Below are 21926 nucleotides of genomic sequence, written 5' to 3' on the forward strand. Positions count from 1 at the left end.
CTCGTTAGTGCACCCTGGCAATCCAAAGCACTGTTGGGTTTTCAATACCAATGGTCAGCATGCTCAGAGCACCTCAAAAACGTGGACTAAAATACAACAATCTTGAGAAGGAAGTGGGAAAAGATTGATATTACTATTTGCTGCTGAAAAACAAGGCCACTCTTACCCAGATGGGGGAAACTGAGGCACGTACACATTGTATGTGTGTATATTTACAAGGGACACACAAAACACAACTCAATAGAGTTATCCGAGAAATTCCTGAACTAGAAGCCTGATTTATTAGTTTTTAATAGACAGAACACCATGCTAATGTACACAGCTTGTTTGTGGCACTTGCACTACCTTCCTTAGGAACTCTCAATTATCTCTAAATGCAGTGCTCCCTGCTTGGGAGCTGTAACTATGGACTTCACATTCCCAGTCCCACACTAACCCCGTGCTACTCTGCATCCTCACAAAAGAAAGGGAAATTTGCTCTGTGCAAAGTCCTACACAAAACTGAATTTAAAGAAATCACTGCAAAACTGCCCTCACAACCACTACAAGTCTGAAGAGTTTCCCCTGCATGGTGACAATCATTTCCTAAAAATTGCTGGCATATGAATCCTCTTCATCTCCTCATGTGGCCACAAAGAGCTGTGGACGCTGTCACTGTTCTCTAGCTGAATGTCCCAGCCCTCCAGCGAGGACTCACAAATTGTCAAGATGACTCAGAGGACCATCACACATCACATATAACAAAGCAGTGAATTAAGCACACCTCCAAAAAAATTCAGACAGCAATTCATAAACTATTAAATGGAAGATTATAATAACAAATAGATGAACTCAGTCCTCCATGGATAATACATGTACAAAAATGCTAATCTTTGAGGCTAAATTATTCACAACGAATGAGTCAATCAGCCCTATTCCCTCATAGACCACTATTTCCGGGAGCTATTTATAAGTGAGACAAAATTGATGTGCTTGTATCATCTCTTTCTCTACAAGAGGAAAGTGCATGATAATCCTCTTTTTATTCCCTTTATTAAGGCATTCCATGAATGTGAATGGCAACAAAAACCACAAGAACCATGTGTAACTGATGCTGCAGTGACAGCTAAACCATAAGTTAGTGAATTTGGCCAACATTACAAATTTCCTTGGTTCTGATTGGGCACTTAATAATGAAATACCTCATTTATTAAGGGATGTATTCAGCAGAACTCTGAACAAAACAGCCCATGACAGAATGCTGTCACTGTCTTGTAAAATACCTGGTATACAGGGACTATTCTTTAAACCAAAATACCCAATTTCCAGGAGCAGTTACAATCAGAAATCACAGCTGCAAAAAAAAATAAAGCAAATCACACATATTTCTCCTCCCTGACTTCCCAGACAGCTGAATTTCCCCCAGCCACAAGACCCCTCCTAGTTGGAGGGACTTAGATCTCCAGGACTGCAGAGAAAATAATGCAAGTCCCAATAAAATGACTTTTCTGCAGAAAGAAGGATCAACCCCTTGAGTGCAGGTTTAGAGCAACTTAAAGGGACTGGGACATCAGAACCCTCTGTGGTCCATGTTCTCCCTCTGAAATAGGACCAAGTCCATGTAACTGTCACACACACATTTTTGGAAATTACAGCTCTATCAGAATCAAGGAGTAAGTGAACTTAATGATGATATTTTATAAGCAAACAGTTGCCACACTACCCATTTCAAAGGAAAAGAGAGCCAACCACAGAAAGACGCATTTCCAGAACCAATTTAAAGGTTAAGCCAGACAAGTTCCCTGAATCAGGATCTAATGAGATTCCAAGGCTCAGCTCAGGAGACTCGATGCTGTACTTGAGGCTGCCCACCCCTCTTCCGTCAGTGACAGCCAAGCCTCCCAGAAGGATACTGACACTTCCATGGATCCTGGCTACCTCATTTACCAACCAAACATCCCAATTAACTTCTATGGGGATTATGCATCGGATTCTTGCTGAAATTAATGTGCCCAAATGTCTTTCCTGTCTTTGTAGGATTGAATCCTCATTTACATGTGGCTGAGTGCCTCTCCCCAGCCCTGGAAATGGCATATGTTTTATCCTAGCTGTATAAACTGATGATGGCATTAAAGGGTTAAGAAAGGAACTGTTGAGCATGATGTAAAAATACAGTTTGAGCTAATCAAAAATAAATTAAATGCCTTTTTAAACAATGAAAACAACATTAGTTTAATTTTTTTTTTAAAACACTGATGCTCACACAGAAAACAAAGAGAGCATAGATTCAACTAAAATCAAATGAGATTCAAAATTGCTTCCAGTGTTGGTGCTGAAAACAAAGCATGCACAAGGGTCTACTACACTGCTCTCTTGCAAGACATAAACCAGGTCTGCAATAAACTGCTTGATACTGTCTTGCTGGTCATAAAGCTACAAAAAAAAAAAAAAAAAAAAAGGAAAAGTGGGATATGCCATTTTTTATAACACTTTAGGGTCCAATGCAATATAAAATATATCTTTCCAGCAGTGTATGCTTTTGGAGCAGATTGTAGTGACTTTGAGGTTTATATACACTTTTGTCAGAGTGCAACTGAACATATTTTTTGTTGGATTGGGCCATAGGCAGTTATAGCTGTACCCAAAGGACCGTGTAAGTGACAAGCATTCTGAACCCCTGGGAAAATATAAATCATTACCAACAAGACCAAGATAAGAGCTCCTTGAACTGACATTTCCAGTTTTAAGAGATAGCTTTCTATTCCCTTCATATTTAAAAGAGATGTTAACTTTCCTAAATATATTAAAATTACTTTATCTTCACAGGGATGCAAGAATACCACCAGAATGCCACTCAACAAATGTAACCCCAAAAGACCATCTCTATAGATCATTTCTTTGACCACATTGCCATTTTCATTGCCTCCTTCCAGGAGGCTCCTTTGGTTGTTCACCACAAACTGTTCAGGTGTCTTCAAGGCTTTCCCTGACCTTTCCCAAACTCCACATCCTCACAGACCACACTGACTCCTTCAATTCTTATCAAGTTTTGTTATTAATTTTGTTTCTAACAAACATCCTTTGTCTTCTCCTTACTGATGTTTATTTTCTAAAGCTTAACTTCTTTTTACCTTGACACCTATACAGAGGCAATATGTGAGGTACATAAACTAATTTCTGCTTTCTTTGCACTGCCCAGTTTGTTGACATTCACATACTATTTCTTACTATTTTGGGACAATATATCTCTAGGGGATGATATATTTTTCCCCCCACATTATACAGCATTCCAAACCCAAAGCAGCCATGTTCCTAGATAGCAATGTCAAACACATAATGAACAGCAATAACCTTAAGCTGGATTTTCTAGGTTTTCAAGGCATTATTTTAGAACAACTACCTGTAGTGTCTTTTACTTAAAAAAAAAAAAATTTGCTCACATGTTCTCAAATCTGAACCTGTATAACCCAAACCTTTATGTGTTAAATTTTGATGTGTAGTGGACCTAAGCTAAATTAAATATAGAAACTTGGCCACTAACACAGCACTTTTCCTGAGCAAAATACACTGTATTTTTTTTCTAAGAGACACATAGGCAGTACAAACAAGAATTACATTATCAAAAAGGTCTTCTCTTAGGATCCTAAGACCTTCTCTTAGGATCAACAGATCTGGGTTACAGGCAAATTATTTGAAAACAAGTTGCTGAGGCAATATTCCATCAAAATGACTACTATCAGCCATAAACATATGGGACCCTCTAACTACCCAGGGTAATAAGTCTTGTATATTATTGCTGGGAATTCCTCCAAAGCCCAAATCATTTTTAGTTTGTGAAGCTCCCTAATTTATTTTCCATGGTTGGGAGGAACCTACTGCTAAACTAAAAATACAGTTTTACCCCCCATTATCTCTGCACATAAAAAGTCACAGAGCTTTGGGCTAGAATTAACATGAGATAGGCTATTATGACTGCAAGAACATTTAGCAGTCCCTGTTGACTTTGCAGTTTGTAATAATAAATATCCTCCCCATAATATCTTACTCCATTTTTTCTGAACTTGATGCCTTGAGGAAGTCTTGAAGCTGGTGATAAAATGCTAACAGTGTTTACCTATTTTGTTGCTAGCCTGGATTTCCTTTTCTCCCTGGGAAAAGTCATTTAAAGAAATGATATTTGCAAGCAAAAGCTCTTAAAAGTATAACCTCTGATTTCATGAATGCCCTACAGAAATAGGATGTCCTACTGCACTTGATTACTGAAGCAAAACTGACTCTGCTTGTATAAAGTAATGTCACTTTTTTATAGTGAAGCATTTGCTCTTCCACAAAGGAAAAACCTTGTAATCAGACGTGAAGGTTATAAAAGATGCAGTCTGCAAGACAAAAGTGTCCTATTAGCACCAATCAAGGTGATAATTAAGACCAGATTTCTGTAAGGAGGGGTAGGCTTTTAGGGGGCTCCACAAGGTACTGAACTTCATGCACATAATAAACAGTTCAAAGTATTCTTACTTTATTAAGAAGATGCTGAAAGTGACTAAAAGCAAGGTTTACTCTTGCATACATAATTATCTTGCTTTGTTAGGCTAACTCTGTACAACAGGAAAAACTTCCCTACCCTCACATATATTAAGGATGAGTGATTTTGGCAGGATTTTTTGTTGTTGGGAATTTTTTTAGGTGTGGGGGTATTCTGGGTTGGGGTTTTTTGCCCCCAGAATTGTTCATAAAATACATTTAGGAGAAAAAAATTGAGATGGAAACAATATCCTTTATACGTTCAAGGCTTCAGTTCACTTAAACCTTTTCAGCAAACTAAGGTAGCGCTTCACATTTCAGGCACTACAGTTTTCCTTCAACTCATTCTTGCTGGTTTTTACTTATTCATAGGTCTGTCAAGCAAATTCAGCAGAGTATCAAGCAAAACATGCACAGCACAAATACCTTCTCCCATAAAAAGACAATCTGAATCTCCATAGATGTCAAGTACTCACAAGAACAAATTAAATCAATCAATTAATACACCCAAATGTGTATTTCCCTCTACCCCTTGCACCTTCTCTGATGTAAGGCTTAGAAGAGTAGCAGTCTATTGGCAATTGATTATTTTTAGGCAGGGAAAGCAAAAAACAATTAAGTTATGAAAAATGCCAACAACACACTCTTCTTCACATACATGCCCAGTTCAACTTAAATTGTGAACAGATGGAAAGCAAGACATTCTCGTATATTTCAGATTCACACATCCCTCAGTATTTTTCTAGATCAATAAAAATACACTTTTTAAAAATTTAAATGTTTAGAATTATAAGCTATTTCCAAACAGGTCTTTAGCTTACTGACTTGTTTCCCTTGCCACCTTATTGACTGTGGCATTATTCTGACTGAACAGCAATTCACTATGGTCATTATTTGTAGCTGGATAATTTTCTCTTATGAAATCTATTTCAATAATTTTACTTTCAGCATTTATTAAGGTTTTTTCATACCTGTGTATTTGCCAGATGTGACTCCTACAAATGTGGTATTTCTCAGCTCCCACAAGCTTTCCACAAACGTTGCTGGAAAGTTGTCTAACAGCAAGATGAAGGTGAGATATGCTGTATAAAACACGGTTTTTACACTTGCACAAATAAATAAGTGATTTATTTTTTAACAAAGCAGGCAAATGAATCTGAACTTGTGTGAACCCTCTAGAACTGCAGCACTGGAGGAAACTTCCACTGTCTTAGAGCCACAGCATTTACCCAACTGCTGCTCTTCACCTTCTCTGTCCTCTTTCCTAGAGCTGTCTTCATTTATTGCTACCATTTCCAGCTCCTTACTCTTCAAATATTCACACCCCAGTTTTGTGCTGGCCACCACCCCTCACCTGCTCTTTTCTGCTTCACCACCTTCTGTTCTGGCCAGATTTTGTGCCTCTGTATTTCCATGCCTTCCCCACCATGGAGAGCACCCTCATGTTGTCAGGTGTCATTACAAATGAACACAATTACAGGTAGCAGGATGACACACACACCCAAACCTCAGCAGAGACACACATTTAACACCACCACAATTAACATTCCCCTGGAGCAACTTCAGATCCAGATGCTGGGATGAACTGCAGCCTGAGCTCCATTAGGGTCTGGAATTTTCTCCCTGTTTTTTTCCTTTCTGCCCCTCTCCTAGCTCAGCCCAGCTTCACATGACAAGGTATAAACTCATGGAGCCTTTAGCACAATCTCACAAACTCTTACACAAGTTAGTAGCTTGATTCCAATGGAGCTCCTCCAGGATAAGGTAAAGCATTGCAGAATTTGGAAAGTAGCCACTTGCTGAGGCACCAAAGACACTTCTCATAACTTTATTTCACATGTAAAGTGCTGTGCATTTCATACAGCAATACATTTATACAGTATTTGATCACTTATCTTTCTCAGGCCTCTGTAATTTTCAAGTTAGCTGCTTCATTCTTCATTACACACAGCCTCATTTAATTTCCTTATATCTGCAGAGCAGGAATTAGGCCCAGAATAGATCAAACAGTGCTGAATGTGGGTCATTATCCACAAAGCATCCCAAGACAGTCTGCCTTACTTGTCAGTGGAAGTTCACTTGAGATGTTTTACTCACACTAGAAAAGGAGATAGGGAAGACTGGCAACCTTCATTAGACCAGAAATCTTAAAAAGATTTAAAGCATAACCTCAAGAGCTTCTTCAAGACTCACACATCTAAAACCTCACTTCTCCTTTTTTCCTAAGAACATGGTCAGGAAAGGATTTTTTTTTTTTTTTTTTTAATCAGACACTTTATCTACTATGCTATAGAACAGTACATGAAAGCACCAATTTTTAAGGGCCTCTTCAGAGCAATCATTTTATCTGAACACCTGAACGTGTTTAGATTTGAACAGAATGAACTTCATCACCTGGTTTAAATTAACTATGTGCTTAAATACTCCAGTGCACCAATGCTAGAATAGCTTATCTATATCTCTAAAAACAAACCCTCCCTCCTGTCTTTTTCTAAGTACAATTCTGGAGTACTGAACACTAGCTTTAATCTGTCTTTGTTATCCATTCATTTTTCATACTTTGGCTTGAAGGTTTTTATTTTCAAATTAATACAGGATATTGTATCATCCTTCTAAACCAATTTTTGTGTCCCAGTTCCACTCTAAATCCAACAAACTGGAAACACACAGTCCCTGCTTTGGTAGTGATATTTGCATACAGTCATTAAGGACAGGTTATTTATTCCATCTGATGGATTTTTAAAGTTTGTCTGTAGCATAAGGAACTAAGGTAATTTTTTTACATTTTGATTGGTGATTAGATCCTGCGCCAAGTCAAAATCTAAAAGAAACACTGATATTTAAGCATTATTAATTTAAAAGATAAAGTTGAGGGCTTCTCTTATCACTACTATTAATACATACAATAGCATTCAACCATTCAGGCTTACAACACAGAAAAGTAAGTATTGGCAAGCAATAGCTCAGACATACTGTATTTATTGCAGTCATGAAGCTTATTATGGACATCTTTGTTTATCTCATCAGTTAAACATTCATGAAGAAATATTATGGAAAAATGCATTTCTGGTCTCATAGCTAATTAGCACAATTTAAGAGTACCCCGTAGTTAAGCTGTCCAGCCTCCCTCTCAAGGAAAGTGGGGATCTGAATCTAAATTACAAGTGCTCTCCTCCCCCTCATCTGTGCATTTTCAAACCCAGGATTTCAGTCTTGCTTACTAACCCGTGTCTGAGTGGTCTGACCTAAAAAATAGTACAGACGTGCAGGAATAAACTTCTAAAGTGTATTTCATTTAACTTGCCTCAGAGAGAACCACCAAATTTCCACAGTATCTAGTCATCACACATGGTCTGGATTTCAGCCTAGAGCAATCAGCGAAAAATAGCAAAAGGGACACATGCAAAACAATGAAAACTTGCTATTTACAACAAAATCGGTGTTTTCAGAAAATCGAGGAATACTGAGAGCAAGCACATAGTCTGTACTTTCCCATGTCCACATACATCCTTACACTGCTATTACAATATTCTAATAGATTGTTTCTCCATGCAAGGTTATAAAAGCGTGGTTTATTAGGGTACTGCAACCATAAACTTACAATTGTTTCTCAGGGTGAATTTATATCTAGCCATCAAAATGCATTACTACATTCTAGTCGCTTTTTTTCCTCTCACATTAACATAATCATCCCCAACACCTCCAAGTAAGTGAAGTTACATCTAGCTGGTATATCTATGGTTATATCTATTCAAACCTACAGCTCTGTTTTAATAAAGGTCCTCTTTTTATTTTCTAAGGGCATGATGCATATGTAGGTAGTCACCAACGATGAAACCACAGCTACGTTATAAACTAGCTTATTAAATATTAAGGATTGTAATTACATATTGAAACATAAGAGAATTATTATTCATTTTTTCCATATTCTTGTGCACAGCGGTGCTTGTGACCCTCAGACAAAGGCATATCCAAGAAAACTAATGTGAGATCAGTTCTCCAGACTCAGCAATGGCTTGGGGTGAGAGCCCAGAGCCGGGATGCTCCTGAACAGAAAATCCCGAACCCCACGGTTCACCTGTCACGGACAGGCAGCGACCCCACTGCCTGATTGTGTGTTTCATTGGGACCTGTGCCCAAATGCCCCCAGATGCCACCGCACCAGGTTTCCTTACAAAAGCTCGCTGAATTCCCACAGCATCTGTGTACACATGATCTGGATTCCAGCCAGTGAAAAATAGCTAAAGGGACACATGAAAAACAGCGAGAACTTGCTACTTCCAGCGAGACCGGTGTTTTCAGAAAAACAAGCCGAAGAGCACCACGCTGCCGAATTAACTTTTGGTATGTTTTCACTTTACTCTTTAACAATTACACGCGCAAGAAGAGAACGCAAACCCCCGAGCGGGGCAGGGAGCGGGGACATCACCGCCCTGTCCCGGCTGCGGGCTGGCCCCCATATTGGTCGGGCCGGGGCCGCAGCGCCTCTCCCGCGGCTCGGGGCGGCCGAACGAGGGCGGCCGGGCAGAAAAACCCCGCAGAGAGGAGGAGAAGCGGCGGCCGCAGCCGCTGTGCCGGGCCAGCGGCGGGCCGAGCCCCGCAGGGTGGGCGGGCGCAGCGCGGAGCCCCGGCCCGGCCCCTGCCCGCCCCTCAGCGCCGAGAGGCGGAGCCGGGCGGGCGATCGCGGCCCGGCCGCTTCCTGGTCACCGGAGCAGGAGGCGACAGGAGCCCGCCGAGGCGGCTGCGGGGGTCCGGCTGCCGCCATGGCCTCGCTCTTCAAGAAGAAGACCGTGGACGGTGAGTGGGCCCCCGGGGAGGCCCCGCCGGCGGCGGCCGCCCCCAGCCCTCGCACGGCCCCGGGCGCTGGGCTGGTCCCGCCGGGGCTCCGGGGCAGCGGGAGCCCGGCGGGGGTCGCGGCCTCGGGCCCCGCGTCCCGGCGGAGCGGGAGCTCGCAGGGAGAGGAGCGGAGAGGAGCAGGAGGCCCCGGCCCGCCCGCCGTGACTCACCGGCGGCGCTCGGGGGCAGCCCCCGGGCCGGGCCGGCCCTGGCACGGCGGGGCGAGGGATCCCCCGAGCACCGGGACGGGTGGGAGCCGGGCCCGGCCGTCCCGGGCCGCGGGTGAGGGACGAGGAGGAGCAGCATCTCTCGCTGGCAGCGAGGGAAAGCACCGAGGCCCTTCAGGAGTTGCGGGGCCCAGGGAGAGCCGGGACGCGAGCGGTGCCGCTGTGAGGGAGCCGCGTCCAGGCTGCGGGAGCCGCACCGCCCGGCCCCGGGCTCCGCGCGGCTGTGAAAACAACTTGGTCTTGGTTCTCTGTAGCCAGTCTGGCATCAAAACGCTTAAACTTCGGCAGGAGTAGCGATCCTCCAAGTAAAGCCCCCGAAAGATGCCTGTAGGTGCCAGCAGGCCGCTGGGAGATGCTCAGCTGTCCGCATTGTGGTGCCCCAGGGTGGGCGAGGCCAGGGTTCGGCTCTCTGGCATGTTGGGTGCCCCACGTTCAGTCTGGTGGGTCGGCGTTTGAAAAGGGCTCGCAGAAAATGACGCTGCTCATCAACCAATTGTGTGTCACCGGAGGGGAACACGCACAATGTCCCACCTGGCTCTTCCCATTTTAGATGCGGCACCTGAGAAGGGAAAAAGGGATTTTAAAGGCATTAAGCTTCCATGACCAAGGAAGGATTGCAGGAGCCAGGGCAAGCCCTGCTCTTGCCCAGCCTGTTTTAAGGAATGCTTCCTCCTTGTCCTGGTGTGTGTGTGACATCAGTGTGACACACAGGAGTGGCTATTGCCATGAGACTATCTCAGCTAACCTGTAGTATTCTGTCTGCTCTAGTAACTGGGAATTTCCCTCGCTTATCAGAGAGAAACAAGAACCAAGTTCTCATCTTGGCCTTCACTTCTAAAAACAAATGAAACTGTCTGTAACTGCAGATAGTTGTTTTCAGTTTATTGCTATCCTTAGTTTAAGCCACTATGGGGGATCAGAAATAAGCAATGTGCTCACCCTTATTGTCTCCTAACTAATGTTCTTGTTTGCTATCACCTTGAAGCTCCTCCCTCTCAAGCTTACTATACTAAGGATTTCTTTTAAATAGTGTAGATAGAAAAACCAGTCTTGTACGTAGCTATTAAGCTTTTTCTTTCAATTTCACCAAGTGCAGCTGTGGCAAGTAATATACATTTATCTACCTTCAAAATTACTTGCCCGTAGCATTTTCAGAATGATTTTCTCTGCTGCTTTGCCAGTGTGAAGAATGCAGTTATATTCCATGCCATCTTCCAGTTCTTAGTTATTGTCCACTGAAAAGGATGCTTTTTGTGTAGTACTCACAGCAGTAGTAGCATTGTAAAAACAGGTGTCATTTTCACACTGCTAAATCTCCAGCAAGGTTGGAAGAGGAAGTGTATATTCTGTCTTCAAGATGCCACTAAAGGTTTGGGATTTTTTTCTGATTCAAATCTCTTAACATAGAAATGATTTCAGCAATGGATGTTCTACTGTATTTCTGGCTTTGAGAATGAAGAATGCTTCTTGCTGTTTGTAGAAAAATTGCCTCAAACCTTAAAAAGTGAAAAGGGTGGCCTGCAATTCTAGAATTTATCCTTCATGAGCTCTAAAGAAAGTTTATGTGACAGTCTGCTCCTTTCAAACTCCCACCCAAAGTGCAGACATGGAATAGGTGAATCTCTCCTCGATAATACCTGCTTCCCTCTGTGAAGGTCAGAGGATGCTGAGTCACATGGAGACATCCTGCTCCGCCTTTGCCCAGGTGAATCACACCCAAACAAGTGCTGTAAATCCTATCAAAAGTTAGTTGCAACTAGCATGATTGATGCCTAGACTTGTAAATAATACTTGCTTTAATAAGAGAATGTTAGCAGTATATAATTTCTAATAGTACAGTGCACAAAACTCTATGAAGGATAATAGGAGGACTTCAACTGACAGTGTTCAAGCTTTGCTGACATCAGTAGACTGAAATTTGTTGTGAAGGCCTCCACTTTCCTACCTTACTATTCTTAAGCATGTCCTAATTGGAAAGTTTCAAACACTGTTGTTTTATAGACTGACTTGAAGAAGGGCTACACAGATGGGGAGAAAAAGAAGAGCAGGATCCAGGACTTGCACCTGGGATTATTTTCACTGTTTTTTGGAGCTGGGAACTCCTCACCTTCTCTGAGATCTCATAAATCAAGGCTCCTTCAGCTGTCCTACCTGTTGCAGTTAGGTCTGGCTGGGGGAAAAGCAGTGGGATGGCAGTGACTGTGATATTGCTGAGTCGGTGGTGGACTTGCAGGAAAGTGTGTGTACAGATGTATTACTGTGGGCTTGAGGGTCTTGCTATGGTTATGGTGCAAAGTAACATCCTAGGCAAAACAGCTTTTTTATCTTTAACAGGATATAGCCCACACTGCTGATGTGGTACACACCAAATTGTATTCTGCTAATATTTTCTGTATCTGAAACGCTGTCCTCTCCCTCTGAACAAAGGGAGGTGTCAAACATGCTGCATGTCTGCAGGGTGCTTAGCAGATGTTCATGGAGTATTGAAAATCTTTGCCCAGCTATCAATGTTTTCTTTCCAGATATAATAAAGGAGCAAAATCGAGAGTTAAGAGGTACACAGAGGGCTATAAGCAGAGATAGAGCAGCACTTGAAAAACAGGAAAAACAACTGGTAAGTATGACAGGGAACTTTATTTTGCTCTTTAAAACACACACATGCGATGGAAAACTTGTAAGGTTTTAAAGATACAAATCAATGCATAATAATGGAATACTTAAGAAAGTTGTTTTCCCCTTTTTATTTCTCAGTTATTAAAATTATGTTGGAAAGTATTTACTGTCTAAAAATGTTTCTCAGCCTTTGACATAGGAAAAATCCTGAAATGATGTGTTTAGATAAAATAACCACGTTGAGTTTTCCCTAAAATTCCCAGCATTCTGTGTCATTCAGAAGGTTTTTTTCTAAAAGGTTTGTAAATCAGTGGTCTTGTGGTGGAAAAATTAAAAGAAGTGCTATATATGTTACCATGACTGTCCAGTGGGAGAGAGTACTTGAAAAACCACAGGATATCATGAGTACTCCACAGAGCTGTTATTTTCATTCATGTAGAACTTGCCTAAAATTAGCTAATAATAGTAGAGCTGTTTGCCTAAATTAAGATGTATTCAGAACTTACTGTGTATGAGCTTTCCAGTACTCAGTGGCTGAATGCTGCACCTGTGTGGCACTCTAAGAGGAGAAATGGATGTGCCAGATGGTGGGGTTTGATGCATGAAGAATGCTCAGAATGTGGGAAAAGCTGTGCAAATCCAGCCCGTTCCAGCAGCTATTGAGGTGGTGGTTCGTGGCAGCAGGTTGCATGAATACCAAGAGCTGGGAATAATAAACTAAAAGATCAGAGAAACTGTTTCTGAAAGCCTTGGACATATAAGATATAGTAGGTTGCTCATAAATAAGGCATTTTTCCAGTATGAAATATTTCAAATATGGAAATAACCTTAATTTTAGTGAATATTCAGGCTGAAGTGTTGATTACTTACCACACTAAGTGGTTTTCAGAAATGTTGGATTTCTGAGGAGAGGAAGAAAGGAGCAGTGAAATATGTCTTTGAAAAAGTTTAAATTTGCTGCTGGAGTGAGAGTAGCAATGGATAATAAATATTAATTTTCAGTGTCAGATCAGGTGAAGAAGGATCAGGGGCTTATCAGTCAATCTCAAAACATTTCATTATGTGCTTTCTCTAGAAAGACCTTTTCTTTTTTCCCTTAATTTAAAGGTACTTCTCTGAGAAAACCCAGTTATATTAATTCTGTGGATAAAAATACCTTAATGTATGCAGACAGTTCTGTTTTAGTTCAGTAACCTGATATAGCTATATGAATTTGGATTTTTTTTTTTTCCCAGAAGAATATAATTGACTTCAGTAAGCTTGCCCCAGACCTCTTAAAAGCAGATAATGTACCTCAAATTTACCTAAATTCTTTTTAATTAAGATTAAAATCATCTGTATATAGGGTTTGTTTTCTGCAGGTGGATTATCTGCAGCGATTTAGCAATGGTTTGTATTTTGCTTTGAAAAAATCAGGTTATAAATGCTATGTGGGTCTTCTAACTCATTGAGAAAAATCCCTATTTTCAAGCATTTGCTGTTAAAACTATGGGGTGCAGACTAATTCCTCCAACCTTCACAAAACTTTAGATACAAAAAAAAAAAAAAAAAGGAAATAATATTCTGGTGATGTTATAGGAATTTTTGTGGCTTCTGTGAACTACTTTCAAAGAACACAGCTTTACATCTATTTCAGGCCTCTAACATTTGAACAGTCTCATGCTGCTTCGTTGCCACTCTGTACCTTCTTGGATTAAAAATAGTGTGTATGACACACCCTTTAGAAATTATGAATCTGCAGAGGAGATTTTGTGCCAGAGCCATCTCTGTAATAAACTTAACTATGAACTTTTCTGGTAGTCAGGGTAATGCAGTGGGACAGTTTACACCTGCCTGTAAAGGTGACTGTTCTGCATGTCCTGGTGACTAGAATTCAGCTTTTCACAGCTTCTTAGGAGTGCAGTTTTCTGGATTAGCAGTGCACATAAAGGAAAACAACTGCATACCTGTAGCAGGCATATTCTGAAAAATCCAGGAGAAAGCTGGTCTTTAAAAGCTGCTTTTACTTAATGGTAAAAATCAAAATGGACAAATGGACATCTACAGAAAACTGAGCCACTGTGGCAGGACCGCCTTAAAAAGGCTTTGAAGGAGAAAGTAGTTGCAAAGTTTACATTACCAAGTCACAAATCAGAAGACATGCTTTGAAGAATCCCAGCTGACAAGATTATTTGTGCCAGGCTTTTTCCTGGTACCTCTGGGCTAAACAGATTGTTATTTCTCTTTGAATTGACAGATTGAGGTTTGGCTTTGGTTTTCTAAGATGGAAGTGTCTTTCTTACAGCATAAGCACATGTTAAATTATGCTATTTTTATTATGATTTAAGTCCAGCTAAATGATAAGGGTGAAGAGACTATAATTATTGATCATCTAAGTTTATCTACTTCTTCCTCCAAAAGGCTGTAAGGCTCTCTAGAGGCTGAAAAAGTGTTGAAAAGAACTCTCCATTTCTTACATGAGTGATGTCGTTTGATTGCAAGAAATCAAAGTTGATCAGGGTCATGGCATCAGTAGTTGATATCACAATTCCTGCACTTTCTGGGTTTTTTTTTTTGAAGTGTGGCTGCCTGTCCAGATGTGGGATAGAATGTGCACATAGAAGTTAATGTGAAATAATGCAGAAATTGAAGTCTTTGGGGGAACTGTGTGCTACCACACTATAATTCAGTTTTACTGAGTTTTTTCCTTGTGGTCAGATCATACCAGCATGACATTGATTCTGCTGAACAGCCTTGTTAAAAAAAAAGCAAGGAGCTATTTATAGAACTTCAAATGTCTTAAAAGATTCAAGAGGATAATTTACTTTTGAGTTTAATTATTAGCATTAAGGCTTAATTATAGTTTTGCGTGAATGGAAATTCTGTGGAATCAATCTCACACCTTTTTTCACAGGAACTGGAAATCAAGAAAATGGCTAAGACTGGTAACAAAGAGGCCTGCAAAGTGCTGGCAAAGCAGCTGGTGCAGCTGAGGAAGCAGAAGAATCGGACCTATGCTGTGAGCTCCAAAGTCACTTCCATGTCCACTCAAACCAAGGTCATGAACTCACAGATGAAGATGGCAGGAGCTATGTCAGCTACAGCAAAAGTAAGGCACCACAGGATCTTCTATATTGAAATGCAGCATTTGGTTGCAAAAATTTTGTTATTTTGTGTAATTGCAGGGCTAAAACTCACTGTACAGGGGTGGTGAGGATAAAGTAGCGAAAAATAATTTGGGTTATAAATATAAAAAAATATTATTATATTTTTGCTTGGTCAATCTACTCACATAGCACCTATGTACTTTCTTGGGCTAGACATCTGTCAAATGTTTACATGATAAAAACAAACTAATGCCAGTGAATGAACTCTTAGTACATAGAAAACCCCAAACACTGCTGCTACAGTGCCTTGCCTGTATTTATTGTCACAGGCAGTTTTTCCTGGGAAAAAATGGGGCATGATTCATCTAGAAATCAAGGCAGTGTGTCACAATAGCTTTATGGCTTTTGGAAAATGTAGGTTATTGCTTTGGATCTAAAGTTCCTAAAAAAATCTAATCTGGAGTCCACTGGCATTCTGTCTGTGCTCTCTCAGGAAGGAGTATTACATTAAGTTTTCTCCCAAATCTCATCTCATAAAAGAGTGAAAAATCTCAGTTTTCCAAGTTAGGTGTGAACTTTCCCCTATTTCCTTGTATTGATAAAGAGGGATTTGGCTTTTGGCAAGGAGGGCTGTTCAGCTCAAGGTGCAGGAAGCAGAATTAGTATGCATCACTGTAGACCAAGCTGAGCTTTGATCCCAGTCCAAGTTAAATCCAGTTAAACACAGCAGTGTAACTCGGTGCAGAAAAGAATTACCACAAAGGCTTGGTGGTCAGGTGCCTTTTACACACAGCATGAGGGCGGATTCCAGCCAGCCAGTGATACAGAGTTGTGGCTGTGCAGCAGATTTACAAACTGGATTTGTCTGACTGATCATCTTCAACACCTTTCTCAGTATTCTAACAACAGTGCTCATGTGAACAAGTTGGTCTTGCTTTTTAATTGTTACATGGGTGACTCGTTTATATCTGTGATAGATCTTGGAATAATTTTTTCCAAACCAGAGTGTCAAGGGAGTAGTTATAAAGATTAGGTCAGTAGGAAAAAATTCCAAAAACATTTTTAAAAAAATTACCCAGCATTCAGAAAAATTATGTTTTTTTGAAACACAACAGGTACTTGTATGTACAATTTGTGTAAAATTATTGGAGAGAAAGGTCTTAAATTCTTTTGATCACTCTTAAAGTGAATATTTTGCCTTATCAACACAGGAAACTTAAAGAATTGTTAATCTCATAAAAAACCGTTGGTGAAAAATGTGTAAAATCAGTTGCCTTAACAAATATGTGAATGCAAGGCTTTCAAAGTACTTTCAGTATACTTCTTAGCATATATGTTGCTAATTTTGAACGTAGTAAAATCCAGTTGCCTGTTTATTTTAGTCATGCATCTGACCCTTATTTTCTGAAGATATGTCAGTTTAATCTGATAGACTATCTATCTATCTATCTGTCTATCTGTCTATCTGTCTGTCTGTCTATCTATCTATCATTTAATCTATCAGTATAGATTTCTCTATCAGTGCAGATACTTTTGATGTCCATTTATACCAACACCTTGCATGTCCAGAACAACTTCTTAAATTCAAACAATGTGACCATGAGCACAGTCTTTGAAATTCAAGGAACATTATTATCATAATACATTATCACTTTGTACAAACTCAGACACGAAGGCAGAAGACCTTCTGTGAAGCCTGTAGTGGCTTGATACCATCTCTTTAAATTAACCAAGTCTTTTATCTTCTCAAAGATGCTTAAATTTTACATTTGAATAGCTCATGTCTATATTTAGATTCTGATATCCCACAGGAACTTGCTTTTTAGGAAGGAGGGAAGTACCAGAGCAGTGCCCACAAAGGCAATGCTGCACCTCTGTAATAAAATGGATTAAGTTTATTTCACTGTCACTGCAAGATCTCCACCCATTAAACAGGTGCCCCCCAAACAAGTACTTCCTCAACACTTAGACATTTTTTTTTCAGAGAAATGTAATTTTTCCATGAATTGTGACATCAAGAAACAATTTAAGGCCTGTCATCCAGTGGTGGTTCAAATAAACGATCCTTTCTGAATAAGAACCTGCAGCCATTTACTTCTTTAATATATGTAGCCTTCAAGTTAGGAAATGTTCTCCATTCTTTTCATTCAAATCAGTCAGACTTTTCCTAATGCAGGGCCAGGGGAGGATCATGGTGCAAGAAGTATACACACCTTTAAAAGTCTGTCTATTAGGACACTGGATAGCAATATTTCTTTCAAAGTGCAGGCTGTACTATTGATCTATCACTTATCTACAGTTCTCATGGGATGTAAAGAGACAAGGAAAGTGAAATTTGGATTAAAGCATTTTTCTTAATGAATGCACTGATATTTACTAAAGTCTCATTGTATGATTTAAGAGTTTTTTCCATATTAATAGACAATGCAAGCGGTTAATAAGAAAATGGATCCACAAAAGACACTACAAACTATGCAGAATTTCCAGAAGGAAAACATGAAGATGGAAATGACTGAAGAAATGAGTAAGTTCTGCACTGCAGGGCACAGCTGGCTGCTCCTGGCAGGGGAGAACCAGCCTCAAAACACTAATGTTTGAACTTTATTCCTATAGCTAATGAGACTGACAGCAAAAATAGAGAGCAAACAAAAACAATGTATGTCTGAGCAGGAAAGCTGAGCCTTAGACTTTTAGAAGCTCTAAAAGAATCCATGCCTTTCCATCTTCTGCAAAACATTCATTGTATTTTTAGAAGGAACATTCTGAGGGGGGAGAGGGTTTGAGACCTATTTAAGGCCTTGATAGTATAACTGGTAGGGGGACTTGAAAAATTGCCTTATTTTAGATACTGATAATCTCAGCTTCCTGCACATGGTGGCACAGACATGGTTCTGTCTCCTTTTTCTTAAATTAAGCCACAAACAACTTTTTGGGGGAGGCAGCAAGTTTCTTGTTCCTGAGTGCACTGGCTAATTCTTTGTGCTGCTCACAGTCTTCTCTCCATCCCAATTCCTGCCCCTTTGTTGGTGATATTAAGTAGCATGGACTCAAACCAGTGCTGTTGACCAAGTTGGAAACACCTCAACTGCGCACAAGTTATCTGAGTTAACAACTTCGCAACGTACTCAGAGGAAGAAGAGAGGAAGGGATTTTTATGTATCTATTGGTGTTTTGCAGAAATGTTAAAATCTAATGTGGGGGGAGATACAACAACTGAACTCTTTTGGTGGAACTAAACATTTTTACAAAAAGAGCCATGCCTTAGCCTGTTGTTGCCCTGGCTGTGCTCACAGGCTTTGCAAGGCAGAGCTAAGAGAGCCTCTCTAACACCCAGGTGCCTTCTAGTGGCATCTTACACCGTGGTATTACTGCTGTGTTCTGGGAGGGTAAAAAGATGGTGCTAGGTCATGTTAGTCACCTTTTTGCTTAATGCAGGCTGGACTTTGTTTTCTTTCTTCAAAGTTAATGATACGCTGGATGATATTTTTGATGCTTCTGATGAAGAGGAAGAAAGCCAAGATATTGTTAATCAAGTGCTTGATGAGATTGGGATTGAAATCTCTGGCAAGGTATGGCTACTTTTGTACGGTTCATGTGCTTTTTGCCCTGCATTCCATTTTTTAAAAAACCATTCATTGTAAAAGTCAGCTTGTCAAAACCTGCATTATTCTGACTGAAGAGAACTTCTTTCTCCTTCCAGATGGCCAAAGCTCCCTCAGCTGCCAGAGGTTTGCCATCTGCATCGGCATCGACCGCCACCACCATATCGGATGAGGAGATCGAGCGCCAGCTCAAAGCCTTGGGCGTGGATTAACTGATCCAGTTCAGAGTGCCTGCTGTGTGCTCAGCCCTAGACACATGTACAAAGTGCAAATACTCTTTCAATGCAACTGATTCCTAGGAAAACCCTGAAGTCTCAGAAATGACAGCTTGGAGATCAATTTGCAGAGAAAAGTACATCTTTTTTTTTCATCCACTGCATGGAGTCTTTTTGACTCTGGACCAACCAGGGGTATAGCTCTAACAGTAAATTTACTTACACCTGATCCAGATCTGTCCTTTGGATTCAGTTTTCTTCCGTCTCAGTTCCTGATCTGTCTCTAGAACTGGCTATTCTGTGGCTGGTCATGCCGCTTCTTAGGACAGCACCTATGTAATATTTATCATTTTTACAAAACTATCATTATAGAAACATTCTTATTCTTTCATCTCTTAGCACAAATGAAACTTTGCCTTGGCTGTTAGTTGGAAACTATTTTTTCCATGAGAAATAGCTTTGAAAGTCTAGCTAATTTAGGCAGAAAGAAAAAGCATTTTATGCATTTCTTTGAAATTCCTTCTGAGCTGATGAAATAATAGCTTGTTATTCTTCTTACCAGAAGGGAAGGATACACTTGTAGTGCAGTTAATTTTTATGGAAGAGGAGTTACATTTATTAGTGAACTTTGTTGCATGAAAGGCACTGATTGAACTCTATCGTACTGTAACATAGCTGGTTTCAACAGAATTGCTGTGCCTTTATGTATATAAATCTTGTACCTTTGTGATTTTCTTTCAGAATGAGTCTTTGAAAGGTGAGTAAACTTAATTATTAAGATGGTTTCACAAAATGCTTTGGTGAGACCTCTCTGTACACTTGATGGGACTCAGTGCTGGAGAGATGCACTCATTCAGAAATGCAATTTGTGCACTTGCAAAAAGGACACTTGCCTGAAGCAACATTTGTATATATTTTACAGTATTTCTTAATGGAAGATAACTGCATAATATTGTATTGTTTGCTGAGATGCAACTGATCACATTGATAAACTAAATCTAAATATTAGTTTTGAGAACAATTTTGGATCATAAATGATAACTACTTGTCTAAACACTATAATAAAAGCGTTCTGGTTCTGTGAAGGTTTTTCTATGGTCTCTGAACTGCATCAACACAACTCTAGCTTTAAATGGAATATGCGTTGTGCTAAGGAATAAGAACTGTTGATACTTGAAATAGTCAAAATGAGAATGCAGTTCCCAGTTATTACTTCCTAGATGGTGTGATATTCCTCAGCCCTGACTCTGCTGGAGATATTTACCCCTCAGTGTTGATTTAGTGGTGCTGCTCATTTGAAAAGAAGTAACGGTCATCTTGGCTTTAAAAACAGAAAAGCAAAATACCTCCCAACTGCAAAACCAGGAAAACTGGGGGGGAACAAACCTCATAAAGAGACTTTGCTGCTAGACAAAGCATAGCAGAAACCTCAGTGAATCTACTGTTGTTGCACCATCTACTGTTTAGGACTGAAGTCAGCAAAGAGAATTCATAGGAGAGCCTTCCTCAGGTTTTAGGCCTAGAATTGCAGGTATTCTTTCTCTTTCTTAGAAATAATGGACAAACTGAATCTGTCAGGTAGTGAGTAGGAATGTGTAAGTTAATATATTGCATATATCCAATATGGGGTGATTTTTTTTTACAAGTTATTTTGTAAAAATCTAATAAAAGGCTTTTTATTCCACAATGACTTTGTCCTCTGTAGGGTTAGTCTTACACATCTGTCTCTTACTGGGCTTTCTTTGTGAGCTCTGATAAATATTCCTTTGACTTGAGCTATAAAGCAGCGTAATATTTATCATAGTTGCTTGTGGGCCTTTGACTCAATATTCAGTAAAGACTTGTTTGTTTGCATTCCCTTGTCTGGAGCCTCATGCCCAAGTAGTACTCTGTGGTATTGAAAGAGAAATCATAATGTGAACACAGGGATAGAATGGCAGTGGTTCATTGTGGTTTGGTTGAACACCAAGGCTTATGTCCTTTCTGAATGAGGTGTGCAGTTGATCCTTTTAATAACTGTCAAAATTGGGAATAATTCCATAATGAGTTCTTTCCTCTGGGCCTTTGAGGAACAGGAAGAAAGGTATTGCTTTTTGGTGCCATTAGGACTGCTGAACTAGGGCTGGTGCCAGTATCAATCCCGTGGTTGGTTACAAGTTACCTTTTCAATCCTGCAGCTGTACCCTGTGTAAAAATCTTTCTTTGCAGAGAAGTGCTGTAGTTTTGCAGGCATGTCTGCAATTATGGTAATTATGTTGGATCAGTCTAAAAATGCTGCACCCCCTACTTAATTCCTTTTAAATCACATTGAGTGATTTAAAAGTCCTTTACCCTCCTTTATCCTTGCTAGCACCTAAATAGGAGCTGGATCTGAGTCTCCAGCTGGGGTCAATGACATAGCTGTGCACACACCTAAAAATGGCTCCACCCATACTCCTCGAGTGCCCAGAAGCAATTCCCAGGGGAGCACTGAGAACACGATGAGTGTAGATGATGCTTCCTCCCCTAACACTCTTCCAACCTCTATTTTTAACATAAAATACATCCAGAGTCATGTGCAAGTTCTACACACACCAGCTTTAAGTGGCTTTCTCATCTGAGAACTCCTCCATACAAAGGAGCTTCAGGCACCCACATGTTTTGTTTTTTTTTCTCAATCATGTTAAAAAAACACCCCTTTTTTGTTTTAAGTTTTCCATCTTCCCATATTTACTCCTAGTTCTTATATTAGGCAGGAAGGTGAGCAGCCTGCCTCCTTCAGCCTTTTAGTTCAGTTCATAATTGAGCAGACTCTATAGCAGTTGATGCACACACATTAAGTCTGGCAGAGATCTCTGATCAGGCTGT

General features: G+C 40.3%; 1 protein-coding gene across 1 annotated transcript; it reads left to right on the plus strand.

Moving 5' to 3' along the window:
• The first annotated feature begins 6751 nt into the window (after positions 1-6751).
• CHMP2B (charged multivesicular body protein 2B) lies at positions 6752-20766 on the plus strand. The gene is made up of 6 exons (XM_086883569.1): positions 6752-9297; positions 12086-12177; positions 15070-15264; positions 17684-17786; positions 18725-18831; positions 18963-20766. The coding sequence occupies exons 1-6, from the start codon at positions 8754-8756 to the stop codon at positions 19074-19076; spliced, it is 1155 nt and encodes a 384-aa protein (XP_086739695.1). The 5' UTR covers positions 6752-8753; the 3' UTR covers positions 19077-20766.
• The last annotated feature ends 1160 nt before the right edge of the window (positions 20767-21926 follow it).

Source organism: Cyanistes caeruleus, chromosome 3 (assembly GCF_971803275.1).
Source record: "Cyanistes caeruleus chromosome 3, bCyaCae1.hap1.1, whole genome shotgun sequence".
NCBI lineage: Eukaryota > Metazoa > Chordata > Aves > Passeriformes > Paridae > Cyanistes > Cyanistes caeruleus.

Bases quoted from the DNA above. Each gene is read 5' to 3' on its own strand.
- CHMP2B (XM_086883569.1), top strand. From the start codon at position 8,754: ATGAAAAACAGCGAGAACTTGCTACTTCCAGCGAGACCGGTGTTTTCA. The intron at 15,265-17,683 runs GTAAGGCACCAC...CCATATTAATAG, and splicing joins CTATGTCAGCTACAGCAAAA to ACAATGCAAGCGGTTAATAA. The intron at 17,787-18,724 runs GTAAGTTCTGCA...CTTTCTTCAAAG, and splicing joins GGAAATGACTGAAGAAATGA to TTAATGATACGCTGGATGAT.